The sequence below is a fragment of the Cynocephalus volans genome, chromosome 13 (genome assembly GCF_027409185.1).
Source record: "Cynocephalus volans isolate mCynVol1 chromosome 13, mCynVol1.pri, whole genome shotgun sequence".
NCBI classification, from domain to species: domain Eukaryota; kingdom Metazoa; phylum Chordata; class Mammalia; order Dermoptera; family Cynocephalidae; genus Cynocephalus; species Cynocephalus volans.
Window position 1 is genome coordinate 111,153,943 of NC_084472.1, and position 17,042 is coordinate 111,170,984.

The 17,042-nt window shown below is 38.0% G+C and overlaps 1 protein-coding gene across 1 annotated transcript in view; it reads right to left on the reverse strand.

Annotated features, from left to right (window-relative positions):
* The window catches only part of ADAM2 (ADAM metallopeptidase domain 2), a 107,823-nt gene that overhangs the window by 57,996 nt on the left and 32,785 nt on the right, over nucleotides 1-17,042 (reverse strand). The window contains exon 7 of the mRNA XM_063077506.1: nucleotides 16,740-16,796. Coding sequence (XP_062933576.1) covers nucleotides 16,740-16,796 — 57 coding nt within the window. The remainder of the gene's footprint in view (nucleotides 1-16,739; nucleotides 16,797-17,042) is intronic.

Genomic DNA, 17,042 nt, shown 5'->3' on the forward strand with positions numbered 1-17,042 from the left:
CCTAATGTTAAGCCATCCACTTTCTGCACTACGTTGTCTTCTTATTGCTGATGAAGCTGCCATGTCTAACCGAGTTCCTGTGTATTGGATGCTGAATTGATAATAAAAGCCAATTAGATCTTTAAAACAGTTAGACATTTAGCACTCAATTTGTTGACATTTTACTCTTTGACAGTTCTGGCAATGGGAATGGAATCTGAAGAAGACTTTTGGTGACCTCCAGATCCATGAGGAATGTATGTGAGGTGTCTTCTGCCTTCATTAGAGTCCTATGTTTTCTTCACTGAAGCCAGAGGCTGTAAGTCCTCTTGAATGTGAGCTCTACTATCTTTGTATTTGAGCTCTTTAGTCTTTTACTTCCATAAGCTCCCTGTGTTTTTGAGTTTAAGGTTTTTGTGCTGTGGCAGAACATATGACCTCTGGGTGTTCACAGTGATCGATAGATGACTGACGAGGGCTGCAGCTTTAAACATAACTGATGTGTGTTGCAGTAAGTGGCAGGTATCGCAAGGGTACATGACTTAATCTTTTGAAATTCACAAGGATTTTTTATCTTTCTTTTCTCCTTTTTGCATGCTAAGATTAAGAAAAATTATTGAAAAAAACAAAAATAAACAAAAAAAATCCCCAAATTATTGACTAGGTTGGTCAAAGTAATCTCGAAGTAAAGTCTCAATTTGACTAATGGGTACGGGTTGAGGACTTAAAAGCTGTCAGAGTGTTTGCCACCTAAATGCAAGAGTCCCATGTTAGGATAAGGTGGTCACAGAATGAGTTAGCGCAACACAAGGTCACTCACCAACTTTAAGAAAAATTTATGTGCAACAAGAAACACCATAAAACAACACACAACATAACCTCATGGCACTACTGTTTTACCCTTTTATCTTAGCTCTGAAAAACCCAGTACTCAACACAAAAACAGAATCCTTAAATTCTAATGGATCATGAACTTTGCCTTCCTGTATATCTGCCTCTTTAATATTCAAAACTGTGGTCCCAGAAGCTGTAGATGTCTACCAAAACCGGCAAAACCTTTCTCAGGACTACTTAGAATTACAGTGGACTTTACGCAGACAACCCAATTGGACAAGATCATCAACCTAAGAGTTGCACTTGAACATAAGGTCTCCCAAACTAGTCAGAGAGAATGGTCACCTGTTTTTATTGAAATGCAGAAGCTTCTAAAAGACTTAAGGATTTTAAAATAGCTTCAGTAAAAGATTTGTTACAAGGGACTGTCACTGACGAAACTCCTGCCTCTCTCCACCCTCCTCTGCCTGCTGTCTTGTTCAGTTGTTACCGTCTCACCCCAAAGATAAAGAGCACAGGAGATAAACGCCTTACAAACTGAAGCCCTCAGCTCAACCTGGTCTGCTTCTTTAACAATATTTACATCTTGGTCAAAACCTTGAGCTCAGAGCAATAGTGAAATGTATCCCTGCTCCAAAGGAAGACCCAAAGAAATTTACTAATGACTTTAGGATGAATTCCCAAAGTACAGTATTGCCAAAAACAAACAAACAAACAAACAAAAACCCTGACAAGACTGTCAATCAATCTTGTAAACAAAAGAAGGACAAACCAGTCTCTGATTACAAGGCAATATTAAAAGTACTCTTTTTAAAACATTCTGGTCTACCCATGCTGAGTCAAGGCAAAGAAAATTCTGCATTTGCCCTGTTCTTAATGAGTTCCAATCTGAACTCAGTAATTTAGCTAAAAAACACAAGCTGAACTGGGACCATGCTGATATAGCCAAAATATACCTTTCTAGCACAAGGACTATCCTCAAACAGTTATTTTGAGACCCTTTTTTTAAAAAAAGGTTATATCTATAAAGGGAAATTCCATGTGTAGGGGAGCCTCCCTCGTTACCAGTGCTAAACTTAACTACAAACTCTTAGGATGGAGAGAAGGCACTGATTGACAGAGAGAGAACCTCCTCGGAGGAGGAGTTTGATAGAGAAGTGGAACAAGCAATTGAAAGACTTGCTGTCCAAAAGGGGGTGGGGGCAATTTGAAAACTGGCAAATAAAACTCTTAAAAGTCCTTTTCACAAATATTAGTAAAAAGTTTTAGCCATCTGGCTGTATAATTTTGTTTCATCAGCCAGAAATACGATTCTGATCCAGATATCCTTGCATAAGCTAGTGAGGTTTGTATTACTATATCCGGCAGATGTCTCAAATTCTAGAATAAAAATTACAAGACCTGCTTTTGTGTGTATGAATGTATATTTGTATGTTATCTGTACATAATATTTTTCTGTTTCTGGATAGTATAACCAAAATTAATTTTTAGAGAACCTCTATTTAATTGGGTTAAATAAAATAAGTGCTTAAGTAAATTAAATATTCCAAAAACTGCTAGAAGTATAGGAACCAACCCAAATGCTTTACAAGTTCACATTCTGGGATAATCGTTGATGAATAAAAAGCTAGTAAAACTTCTAGTTTAATTAAAATGGGCACATCTTCTAGTTGTCAGCATTTTCTACCTAGGTTTGCTCATAAAATAAGCTCATGTTATCTCTATTTTATCAAATTTGTCAAGAAAAATAACTCAGTGATGGCTAGTTTTGTTTTATGTTATATTATATCTACTTAAAAAATAGCTTCCCAAATCTTTTTGGTATTTACATCCTTAAAATTTTGCTGAGTTAAGTTAAGTAACGGGTATTTATTAAATATCTAGATCATTTCCAAATGATGTAACTAGTTCCTGACATATATTTAAGTTTATATACTTTTGGCATCTTGTTTTTATACAGTAAAGAGAAGCCAAATTTATTAGAACCTGTTATAGTGAACATGGAAAACTGTACTATGAAGAAACACATGTTTTGTCGGGTCCGCAGCCGGCCAACCCGAACAGCCCTAGCCTCGTTCCTTTCGGTGGGTGAGCGAATGGCCCGGATTCCTCTTTCCCTCCCGTCCCCATTGGGAGGAGACCGGGGAAGAGAGCCGTGAAGAGAGGTGAGCACAGCCGCCGGCCCCAACCAGCCCGTTAAAGGACGCTCAGATGTGGCTGGGGTTCTGTCGAGCAGTTCCGTTTATTACACACAGGCACTTGCTTTTATAGGCAGATGGGGAGGGGAAGTTTTAACATAATCCTATCAGCTTAAAGGTTACGAGAGCATGCATCCTGTCTCAATGCCCAGCTATTGCAACCATGCAGTGTTCACAAGTGCAGAAGCATGTATTTGGCCAATAAGGGCTAAGGCAAGGTTCCCGCAGACACTCCCACCCTACTTCCTCCCGGCGCCGTCTTAGGCTGCCACGTTAATGGCACCGCTTGTAATGTCACTTAAGGTGGCCGTTAGTTTTTAAGGCCTGACAATGTTTCTCATTGCACGTATATAACAACAAGGCTAAGTTTAATGAGACTAGACCTTGTTTGCAAACCAATTGGACTTAGTGTGATCATATCTGGTATAAATGGGGCAGCTGTAGAGAAAAAATACATTTTAGAAGAAAACTATACTGCACGTGTTATTAGATTCTAGCCCTGTTCACTGTCTTTGAGGTCTTTTCCCCCCAATGTTAATTAAGTTATTATTTTATTTTGCTAAGAGTTATTTGCATTCATTATGTAGCTTCAACATATACATTTTTTGCATCACACTTTCCTTCCATGTAGAAGAAAAACAATTTATATCTGATATTATACAGTACTGCTGCACACTACACTCAAACAAGTCCAAATATGAGTTCATTAAATGTCACATAATTAGGTAATTGGTGTTTTCATGCTTTATATTCTGCAGAAATGCATGGCAGATTTTATATATGTGTTTGTCTGTATTATTGGTACTTGGAGAATTGCTTAAGGCTTTGTGATAGACTGAGAATAAATTACTTTCCTATTTAAAAAACACAAGAATCAACACTTTTTCAGGAACAGAATAGAATCAGATGATCTAATATTCACCTTTATAGTTAACATTGGTCAAACGGGGTTATCTAAACACAATCAGTAAATCGTTATCTTAACAATACTGATTTTTTTGGACTTACAAATTGGACTGCATCTTTAATTCTTCCGCTTTCCTTTAATATCAGAGTGTGACTCTTCAAACTCACACTTCCAATTTTCCACACCTTTCTGACTTGAAATCACTAAGAACCCAAATTGCTCTATTCCTGAAGCCCTACAAGTTGGAGCTGGACAACTTGGTGTTAATCTCAAGTGACAACTTTATGCCTGATATGTGAGTCATTCAAGGAGTTCACCAAAACACCTGATGCCATAACCAGAGACATTCAAACAGCAAGTGAGAAAAATATACTTTGGACTTAAATGTAGAAATCATAACTAACTGTCCTCTGGACTCAGAGACAAAGTTTATAGTTTGTTCTGGCCATCGATCTTTGTTTTTCTTCAGTTTCGTTGGTTTGGCTCTTGGGCAATTGGTTACAGAATGTACTCCAACTCTTGGGAACGATTTTACTAGTAGCTGCTGTAGGAGCCTCCCCAGTGCCCTGAATCCTCTCCTGAGTCTTACATGCTGGCTCACAGTCGTCACCTCAGGACAGGCGGGGAGCAACGATAAGCATCAGCCGATGGTTCTGAAACCATGGCTTACAAGTTCCTCTCTGAGACTACGTAGAAGACTTTGACATCATGGTGACTGAGAGTGTTAAATTCTAATCAAATCTCTCAGTATAGGCTGACAGTCTGATCAAAAGCGGGGAATTGTTAAAGAAAAAACAGCCAGCCCAAAGCTGAGTCACACGTGCTAAAGTTCTGCATCACCAAACCAAAACCTCAGTTGTTTGCTTGTGAGATCAGACCTGAGAATCAGGGAAGAGATGGTAGCAACAGACCCAAACAGGACAGTATTAAAAAAAAAAAAATAGAAAATTCACAGCAACCAACTGAATGGGGCCCAGCCAATCTGAGCCAATGTAGTAAGTCTCCTCTGCTTTAGCCTGTAAAAGGAATACAATCTGATTTTAACTAATCCACTTTTTACACTATGCTCTTTCCTCAATCCTGATAAATATTGCTTACAAAAGGTGACTTTTCTGCCACACCTGGTGGAGCTCCTGTTTATTTTGTAGATTGGATGCTGCCTGGTTCATGAATTGCTAATAGACAGCCCGAGGCGGCAGCGCCGAGAACACGGAAGGCAACAAACCAGAGACAGAGCGAGCGCCCGACCTGGCACAGCACCGTGAGTGATCCCTGGCACAGCTCTGTTCGGGGGGTGGATGCCCATGCGGCTCCTGCCTGCACCACCAGGCCACTCACTGCCCCGGTGCTGCCTCCATTTTCCCAGGTGCGGGCAGCTCCGCCCTGCTCGGCCATCACTGAGCCCATTTGCTTGGCCTGGCGTGGGGCTTTCCGGACCCTGCGGGCCGGCCTCCTCTCCCACTCCCTCCGCAGTTCTCTGGCGGGGCTGGGGGTGTGGGGCGTCCCAACCAGTGTTGGGAGGGCTAGAAAGTACAGGCGGCCGACTGTCACTCCACCACACCCTGGACTCCGGCCCCGGTAAACTTCCTGTTACTGGGAGGCAGATAACATCTCTGCGACCACCAGTTTGGAAAAAAGCCTAACGAATTTCTGGTTGGGAATAGTGTGGTAGGAGAGTTCCCAGGTCCGATTGAACCTGCCGGAGAGCAGGCTGCAGGCGGGCACTAGACTCGGTTTATACCGGGGGGATACAAAGGTGAACAAGACCCGAGAAAGATCTACACGGTGCTACAAAGGCACCCAGAGAGACCGGTCGTCTGTGCCTAGCAGAAACCTGGTAGACTTCCTGGGCGAGGTGGTGCTGAGCAGGGTCTTGAAGGCCCAGCTGATAGACGAGGGGTGCAGAAGACACACCCCAGCCCAGCACAGTGTGCACAGAGGGGGGAGACGTGCGGCCAGGGAGGCGGAGACTCGACAGAAACCACACACCCGGTGGGGTCGCCACTGCACGATCTAACAGCCTGGGCCAGAGCACACGGTACGGGGAGAAGTCCTGTACAGGAAGTGAAAGCTCAACAGAGATCACACACCCTGTGGTACGTGATCCACCAGCCCAGCAGAGTACAAGCTGACCAGAAAGGTGGATCCCCGGAGAAGCCCAAGACCCGAGGCAACCACACACACAAGACACTAGAGGCCAACTGAGCAGTCACGGCGGGAGCCATACCAAATTGGCAACCACAGCAACATCCTAGTTAGTCATTAGTCTCAAACCGGTGGACTGTGAAACCCCCTGCCACAATGAATAAACACCAAAAAAAAGACACCAGAAATACAAAAAATCAAGAAAGTACACCACCAAAAGTTAATAAATCTCATACTCTAGATCCTATAGAACAAGAAGCCCTTGAAATAACTGACAAGGAATTTCGAGTGATAATTCTAAGGAAACTGAATGAGATACAAGAAAACTCAGCTAGACATCATGATGAAATGAGGAAAAGTATACAGGATCTGAAAGAGGAAATATACAAGGAAATCAATGTCCTGAAAAAAAATGTAGCAGAACTTGCTGAACTGAAGAAGTTATTCAGCGAAATAAAAAACACAACGGAGAGTTTAACCAGCAGGCTTGTCGAAGTTGAAGAGAGAACCTCTGAACTTGAAGATGGGCTGTTTGAAATAACACAAGCAGACAAAAAGAAAGAAAAAAGAATCAAGGACATGGAAGAAAATCTGAGAGAGATATCAGACAACCTCAAGCGCTCAAATATCCGAGTCATGGGTATTCCAGAAGGGGAGGAAAATGGAGATTCCATTGAAAACATATTCAACAAAATAGTGGCAGAAAACTTCCCAGGTATAGGAAAAATCACCAATCTTCAGATCCAGGAAGCTCAACGATCTCCAAACGTATTCAACCCAAAAAGGCCTTCTCCAAGACATGTCATAGTCAAATTGGCAAAACTCAGAGACAAAGAGAGAATCTTAAAAGCTGCAAGAGAGAAGCGTCAAATCACCTATAAGGGAGCCCCAATCAGGTTAACATCAGACTTCTCATCACAAACCCTAAAAGCTAGAAAGGAATGGGATGATATTTTCAAAATACTAAAAGACAAAGACTGCCAGCCAAGAATACTCTACCCTGCAAGGCTATCCTTCCGAAATGAGGGGCAAATAGTATATTTCTCAGACAAACAAAAACTGCGGGAGTTCACTACCACAAGACCACCCTTACAAGAAATCCTCAAGGGAGTACTGGGTTTGGTTCCTGAAAAATAACTACCACTGCCATAAAAACCTAAGAAAAATCTAAACCCGCTAGTACAATAAAAATGGCATTCATGAAGAGAAAACAAGCTAACAAAAACACTATCTACAACCTAAGGAACCAACAAACAAAGAAACCAAACAGTAAATCAGAAAGCAAGGAACAAAAGACACCTAAGACAACCAAACAACCAATAAAATGCTAGGAATAAATCAACACCTTTCAATAACAACTCTTAATGTAAAAGGCTTCAATTCCCCAATTAAAAGACACAGACTGGCTGACTGGATCAAAAAGCAGGACCCAACTATATGCTGCCTACAAGAGACCCACCTCACCCATAAAGATTCACACAGACTAAGAGTGAAAGGATGGAAAAAGATTTACCATGCAAACAGAAAAGAAAAACGAGCTGGAGTGGCTATTCTTATATCTGACAAAATAGACTTTAAACTAAAAACCATAAAAAGAGACAATGAGGGACACTACTTAATGATAAAAGGACTGATCCATCAAGAAGACATAACAATCATAAATATGTACGCACCCAATGTTGGAGCAGCCAGATTTATAAAACAAACTCTATTAGACCTAAAGAAGGAAATAGGCACTAATACCATAATAGCAGGGGACCTGAACACTCCACTGTCAATATTAGACAGATCATCTAGGCAAAGAATCAGTAGAGAAATACAAGATCTAAACAAGACTCTTGACCAATTGGAATTGGCAGATATCTACAGAACATTCCACCCAACAACCTCAGAATATTCATTCTTCTCATCAGCACATGGATCATTTTCCAGGATAGATCACATATTAGGTCACAAATCAAGTCTCAATAAATTCAAAAAAATTGGAATTATCCCATGTATCTTCTCAGACCACAATGGATTAAAACTAGAAATTAATAACAAACAAAACTCTGGAAACTATACAAACACATGGAAATTAAACAGCATTCTACTTAATGACATATGGGTCCAAGAAGAAATCAAGCAGGAAATCAAAAAGTTTATTGAAACTAATGAAAACAATGATACATCATACCAAAACCTGTGGGATACTGCAAAAGCAGTGTTGAGGGGAAAATTTATTGCATTAAATGCTCACTTCAGAAGAATGGAAAGATGGCAAGTGAACAACCTAACACTTCACCTTAAAGAACTAGAAAAACAAGAACAATCCAAATGTAAAGTTAGCAGAAGGAAAGAAATCATTAAGATCAGAGCAGAACTGAATGAAATTGAAAACCAAAAAACAATTCAAAAGATCAATGAATCAAAAAGTTGGTTTTTTGAAAAGATAAATAAAATTGACAAACTATTAGCATGGCTAACAAAAAAAAGAAGAGAGAAGACTCAAATAACAAAAATTAGAAATGAAAAAGGCGATATTACAACTGATTCATCTGAAATACAAGGAATCATTCGAGACTACTATAAACAACTATACGCCAACAAATTTGAAAATCTGGAGGAAATGGATAAATTTCTGGACACACACAAGCTCCCAAAACTGAACCGTGAAGATGTAGAAAATTTGAACAGACCAATAACAATAAAGGAGATTGAAGCTGTTATCAGAAGGCTCCCAACAAAGAAAAGCCCAGGACCAGATGGATTCACAGCAGAATTTTACCAAACATTCAAAGAGGAATTGACACCGATTCTTTACAAACTATTCCAAAAGATTGAAATGGACGCAAATCTCCCAAACTCATTCTATGAAGCAAACATCATCCTGATACCAAAACCAGGTAAAGATATAACCAAAAAAGAAAACTACAGGCCGATATCCTTGATGAATATAGATGCAAAAATCCTCACTAAAATACTAGCAAACAGAATACAGCAACACATACGAAAAATTATTCATCACGATCAAGTGGGATTCATCCCAGGGATGCAAGGTTGGTTCAACATACGCAAATCAATAAATGTGATACACCATATTAATAAACTCAAACACAAGGACCATATGATCATCTCTATAGATGCTGAAAAAGCATTTGATAAAGTTCAGCACTCATTCATGACAAAGACCCTCTATAAGTTAGGTATAGAGGGAAAGTATCTCAACATAATTAAAGCCATATATGCCAAACCCACTGCCAATATCATCCTGAATGGGGAAAAGCTGAAAGCTTTTCCTTTAAGAACAGGCACTAGACAAGGATGCCCACTCTCACCACTCCTATTCAACATAGTGTTGGAAGTACTAGCCAGAGCAATCAGAGAAGAGAAGGAAATAAAGGGCATCCAGATTGGAAAAGATGAAGTCAAACTGTCCCTGTTTGCAGATGACATGATCCTATATATCGAACAGCCTAAAACCTCTACAAAAAAACTCTTGGAATTGATAAATGATTTCAGCACAGTAGCAGGATACAAAATCAACACACAAAAATCAGTAGCATTTCTTTTCTCCAATAGTGAACATGCAGAAGGAGAAATCAAGAAAGCCTGCCCATTTACAATAGCCACCAAAACAATAAAATACTTAGGAATTGAGTTAACCAAGGAGGTGAAAAATCTCTATAATGAGAACTACAAACCACTGCTGAGAGAAATTAGAGAGGATACAAGAAGATGGAAAGATATTCCATGCTCTTGGATTGGAAGAATCAACATAGTGAAAATGTCCATACTACCCAAAGTGATATACAAATTCAATGCAATCCCCATCAAAATTCCAAAGACATTTTTCTCAGAAATGGAAAAAACTATTCAGACATTTATATGGAACAATAAAAGACCACGAATAGCCAAAGCAATGCTCAGCAAAAAAAATAAAGCTGGAGGCATAACACTACCTGACTTTAAGCTATACTACAAAGCTATAATAACCAAAACAGTATGGTACTGGCATAAAAACAGACACACTGACCAATGGAATAGAATAGAGAATCCAGAAATCAACCCACACACTTACTGCCATCTGATCTTTGACAAAGGCACCAAGCCTATTCACTGGGGAAGGGACTGCCTCTTCAGCAAGTGGTGTTGGGATAACTGGATATCAATATGCAGGAGAATGAAACTAGATCCATACCTCTCACCGTATACTAAAATCAACTCAAAATGGATTAAGGATTTAAATATACACCCTGAGACAATAAAACTTCTTAAAGAAAACATAGGGGAAACACTTCAGGAAATCGGACTGGGCACAGACTTCATGAATACGACCCCAAAAGCACGGGCAACCAAAGGAAAAATAAACAAATGGGATTATATCAAACTAAAAAGCTTCTGCACAGCAAAAGAAACAATTAAAGGAGTTAAAAGACAACCAACAGAGTGGGAGAAAATATTTGCAAAATATACATCTGACAAAGGATTAATATCCAGAATATATAAGGAACTCAAACAACTTTACAAGAAGAAAACAAGCAACCCAATTAAAAAATGGGCAAAAGAGCTAAGTAGGCATTTCTCTAAGGAAGATATCCAAATGGCCAACAGACATATGAAAAAATGCTCAACATCACTCAGCATCCGGGAAATGCAAATCAAAACCACATTGAGATACCATCTAACCCCAGTTAGGATGGCTAAAATCCAAAAGACTATGAACGATAAATGCTGGCGAGGCTGCGGAGAAAAAGGAACTCTCATACATTGTTGGTGGGACTGCAAAATGGTGCAGCCTCTATGGAAAATGGTATGGAGGTTCCTTAAACAATTGCAAATAGATCTACCATACGACCCAGCCATCCCACTGTTGGGAATATACCCAGAGGAATGGAAATCATCAAGTCGAAGGCATACCTGTTCCCCAATGTTCATCGCAGCACTCTTTACAATAGCCAAGAGTTGGAACCAGCCCAAATGCCCATCATCAGATGAGTGGATACGGAAAATGTGGTACATCTACACAATGGAATACTACTCAGCTATAAAAACGAATGAAATACTGCCATTTGCAACAACATGGATGGACCTTGAGAGAATTATATTAAGTGAAACAAGTCAGGCACAGAAAGAGAAATACCACATGTTCTCACTTATTGGAGGGAGCTAAACATTAATATATAAATTCACACACACACATACACACACACACACACAAATCGGGGGGGGAGGGAAGAAGATATAACAACCACAATTATTTGAAGTTGATACAACAAGCAAACAGAAAGGACATTGTTGGGGGGGAGGGGGGGAGGGAGAAGGGAGGGAGGTTTTGGTGATGGGGAGCATTAATCAGCTACAATGTATATCAACAAAATAAAATTAAAAAAAAAAAAAAAAAAAAAAAAAAATGAATTGCTAATAAAAGCCAATTAGATCTTTAAAACGCAATTTGTTGAAAACTGTACTTTGACATAATTTAGGGAGTAGAGATAGGAATTACAATAAAAATAAAACTATACTGGTTGAAGAGAGAATATTAAGGGTAGAATTGTGAGCAGTAAATACAGGTAACTTATTCAAGGACTGTCATAAAAGAAAGTAAACTATTGCTGTGTCAGCTGGAGAAAACGGAGACTTCTTTGTTGATTTGCTTAGTTTTGTTTTGTTTTTAGCATGGGAGAATTTTTTTTTTTGCTGAGAAAGATAGCCAAGTACTAATGAAAATCAATGTGGACTAGAATTCTTAAAGCAGTATCACTGAACAGGAGTGTGTTGATGTGCAACTGGAGATCCTGCATTATATTAAAGCACCATTTCATCCATGGTGACAGCAAGATAAGCAGAGTACATGATTTGACATCCAGGACAAATGTTTGAGAAAGTGCCAATATTTGTGGACACTCCCTTCTGATTTGTTCTATTTCATCAGTGAAATATGAGTGAACAAGATAATAAACAGAAAATTATGAGATTTATGGAATTAAAGAGAATATTCCCTAACGTTGTATGTTTTATCCAAGCTATGAACAAATTATTTGTAGATTTGGATTTAACCAGGTTTTGGATTTTTCCAGGCAGGCAATTAAAGGAAAAATGGCAAAGGAGCTGTGGATGTTTACAGGGCTGTGCCAATGATGGTGAACCATATGATTTGTAATGTAAAGGTTGAGTGAGTGAACAATGAAAAATGGTAGAATTAACAGACGAATGTCGTGGTGGCATCAAATATTTAAGTCTGAAAACTAAGGAAGAGATGTAAACAAAGGAAGGATGAAATATTGGGATGCTTGAATATCAGAGCAGGGAAGAGTGATGTTAAACCAATCATCAAATATAGTATAAAAATGATCGTGGAGGGCAGTGGGTGAGGCAGGTGGACCAGCACCACTGAAGTAGAGAAATCAAATAATTGAAAGAGAACTGGAAGAAACACTGTGCTGACATCAAAGTTATTAAAATTGTGATATGAATATTAATGGGATAGTGGGACAGTGACCATAGTGGTAAAAACTTCAGGAAGAAAAGTGTGGTGAGCTGCAAAAATGGCTGCATATTTCTTCTGCTCCTGTATGCATGGCACTGTGCAGTATGTTACAGCATATTTCTATACCCCCGACTTTGAGCCTGGTCGTCTTCTTGCATGTTCATAACCATAAACTGTCTTAGTCAATTCAGTCTGCTATAACAAAATTACCTTAAACTAGGTGGCTAACAAACAGCAAACATTTATTTCTCATGGTTCTTGAGGTTGGAAAGTAGATTTGGAGTCTGGTAATGGCTCATTTACTCATAGACGGTGGCTTCTAGCTGTGTCCTCACATGGTTAAAAAGTCAAGCAAGCTCCCTCAGGCCTCTTTTATAAGGGCACTAATCCCATTCACCTCCCAAAGGCACCACCTCTTAATACCACCACACTGGCCTTTAGTTTTCAACATTACATTTTATGGAAGACCCAAACAATGATGCAAGGAAAGGCATACTAGCTGATATCCCTGCGGAACAGTCAACTCCAAGAAAAATGTGGAGCTTACTGAAGATAAATAAATGAGGCCTGCATAGCACACAAATCCATCTTGCTGAGATCAGAATAAATGTAAGAGATTTGAGCTAAGTATGTAGTTGCTCTCTTAAGCTACTAAGTTTTGGAATAATTTGTTACACAGTAATGGCTAATTGATAAAAGAAGAGCCACTCATGAATCTGTAGGTGACTATGACAAGGAATAGAAGTAAGAATTTATGAAAACATCTAATTTACAAACAACACTCAGAAAGAAATACATGGCAATACAACTAGCAAATGTGGTGGGACTCCCACAATGGTGAAACAATAAGCTTTGTAAATCATTTTTCCAATAAGCAATGGTAAGACCAGACAAAATTGTCAAAAGCCATTTTAAGCCTCTGTAAACTTAATTGAGAATCCACTACTACTATGGTAAGAATAATGGGTTTCTGTGCCATTTTACCTGAGGGTGTTCAAATCACCATCTCAAGCTCTGGAGTATGGTAATTCTTCCATGGCAGGTCAAGCATGAAATCCAATAGCTTCCCTGTTAGACAAGGATGACTTGATTTGGAGCAGATGGGGGGAAGAAACACATGCTCAGGTACATTGTCAAGAACAATAGTGATATTTGTGGCCAGTGAAGAGGGAATGTCAACATCACAGCTAAACTTAGGCTGTAATACTGATTATTTCAAGCAACAAACCAGAGGACTAGCCAAAAATCTAACATGGAGATATAGAAAATACAATGGCCATAATGGCCTTGAAACTCTCCCCAAAATTCAGTAATATTTCATGAATATACAGGGTAGCATTCAAGCTCAGGAGAAACTGGAAAAGGTCAAACCATCCACAAGTCCATGGATGAATGTGAGACTTCACTCACTAGCAGAGGAGATGTGAGAAAGTCTTTCAGAAGGTAAAACCTGCCTGACTTGAAAGCTGCCTAAACAATGAATACTTTCTCCAGCCCACAGAGAAATCCACTGGCAAAAGTTGTAGGCCTTACTTTCTCAAGTATTTGAAGCATACACTCTGACCAATTGTTAGTTTACCATTAAGATATGCCAACCCAATGTCAAGCACTCAGAATCTGGGCTTAAAAATAGAAAAAAGATTTTTAAAAAATATGAAACACAGACATCAATGGTGATACACTGCTAGGAAGAATGAATCTACAGAACTATTCCATCAAGATACTCATCATTTAAAGAAAGAAACAACAACAACAAAAAAAAAAACCAAGATAAATAGAAACAGCAATTGCCAGGAAGCTTTGCAGGATCCAGAATTGCTAAAACAAATTACATAAAAAATACCCAGTTTTCAACAAACATGTGCCATACACAATAAACAACAACAATGTTCCACATATAAAAAAATGCAGTTAAATAGAAACTATCAGTTGAATTTATTGGACTTGGCAGACAAAACTTCAAAGCAGTTCCTGTAAATATGGTAAAATAAAAACTGACACAGACCATGTTTTCAAAGTGTTAAACGAATGACAACACTGACTCACATAAAAGACATCAATAAAATGTAAATTATAAGAAAAGAACAGAATGGAAACTCTGGACTTGAAGAATACAATAACAAAAATTAAAAATTTACTACATGGACTTAGCAGATTTAAGCTGACAGAAAAAACAGGTGAACATGATGTATCAATAGAAATCATCCAATGTAAAGAATGAAAAGAAAAACCAAAAGGAAGTAAAGTAAACACAGCCTCAAATACCTGGGTGACAAGCTTATCCTAAGTTGAAACTCAAAGGACACCAAATACCTAAATATAAAGGATACGGGAAAAAGTTGTAGGATTTAGAGTTTCTGATTTCAAAGCTTGCTATAAATCTATAGCATTCAAGTCACTTAGTACTGAGAAATAATGACAGACATACTCATCAGTAGAACAGAATCCGGAGTTCAGAAATAAACACATATTGCTGGCAAATTGATTACTGACAAAGGCACAAGGCATTTCTTTGGAAAAATAATAGTGTTTTCAACAGTTGGTCTTGTTCCAATTACATATGCACATGCAAAAAAATTATTTTAAAACCATATCTCACGTTCTACACAAAAATTAACTTTAATGGGTCTTAGACCTTCACCTAAGAACTAAAACTATAAAGCTTTTTATAAGAAAACACAGATTGAACTTAGCATAGGCAAGGATTTCTCAGACATGACATCAAAAGCACAATCCATAAATCTGATAAATTTAGCATCATTAAAATGAAAGACTATTGTGCTTCCAAACACACCATGGAGAATATAGAAATGCAGGCCAGAGACTGGGAAAAACTATTTGCAAATATTTTCTGGTGAGGGATTTTTATCTAGAAAACACAAAGAACACTTACAACTCAATATTTAAGAAGACAAACAACAAGATTAAGAAATGGGAAAAATATTTGAATAGGAATTTCACCAAAAAAGAGAGATCAGTGGCTAATGCACATTGGAAAAGATGCTCAGTGTCATTAGACAGAGAAATGTAAATTAAACCACAACGAGATACCCACGAGAATTATTATAAAGAAAAGGACAAAAACAAGTACTGGCAAGGATGTAAAGTGATTGGGACCCCCATATATTGCTGCTGGTAACAGAAAATGACATAATCACTTAGCAAAATATTTTGTTCACCACATGCAAGTCACAAAGAACCCAGCAAAATTATACAGGTGCCCTCCTTTTAAATATCAAATGACTAAACATTTGAATAAAATATTTTATATTAAATGTAGGTACCAAAATGAAAAGATAAAAGAGTCCATGATAAGAGCAGAAATCTTGAAATAAAAACTTAATATCATAAGTAGGGAGGCAAATATTTCGCATTCACTAAACAAAAATAGAAGCTCTGGAAATGAATATAGACAGAGTGCATGTTGTGAAATACAAAAATGTCTGAGGAGAACTTCATATATTTTCCATAATAAAGTTGAGAATTTGTCCACAAAATAGAAAAAAAAAGGAAGAAAATATAACAAAATTATTTCAGGCGTTATAAATTTTTCAAATGATTGTACTTCCATTTCTTGAAGAAATGTTGAAATAAATATCCTTCAGGAAAAATAACCTCCTCCTCCACCCATAATATAAACCTCTGTTTTCTGCCTACCAAAAAATTTTATGGATAGGAAAGTCTTACATCCTCTTTAAATAACATACATAATATCAAGCATAATTTTTAAAATTTAAAAAGTCCTAGAGTACATAAAATGAGTTTCTCTAATAATTCTAAAACTATCTGTAAACTATTGTAAAGTTAGCAATTATTTTTATTTACATTATTGTTTATAAAATTAAGAATAAATATTTTAGGGCCGAGCCCGTGGCGCACTTGGTAGAGTGCTGCGCTGGCAGCGCGGCGACGCTCCCGCCGCGGGTTCGGATCCTATATAGGACTGACCGGTGCACTCACTGGCTGAGTGCCGGTCACGAAAAAACGACAAAAAAAAAGAAAAGAAAAAAAAAAAAAAAGAATAAATATTTTATAGAAATTTTATTTCCAATTTACTACTGATACTAATAATTTAAAATGCATTAAAGCAGAGCTAAAGCAAAATTACTATTATTATTCCCTGTGAAAAATTCATTCCAAATTACTTTTCTAACCCTCCATCATTAATATAAAGTGATATAAGACAAATAAACCGTAATGTACTCACCAAATTTTTTTCAACTACAGCATGCATTTCTACATACCGAGAGAACTCCAATTGTGGCTGAAAAAAAAAACCCCACAAACTTTACATCATAATTCAAGAATCACTTAAATATTTTGGTGTAAATTTAGAACTCAACATTGAAAACCTACAAGTTTACATATAGAAATAAAACCAGATAATATAAGCAAAACTAGATTTCACAGAATTGTTTTCAGCTATTTCCTTTGTCACCTCTCTGCACCTAGTCAATTATTTAATTTACTCAGAAAATAATCTTCCCCACCTTCGTTCTCCAAATTCTCA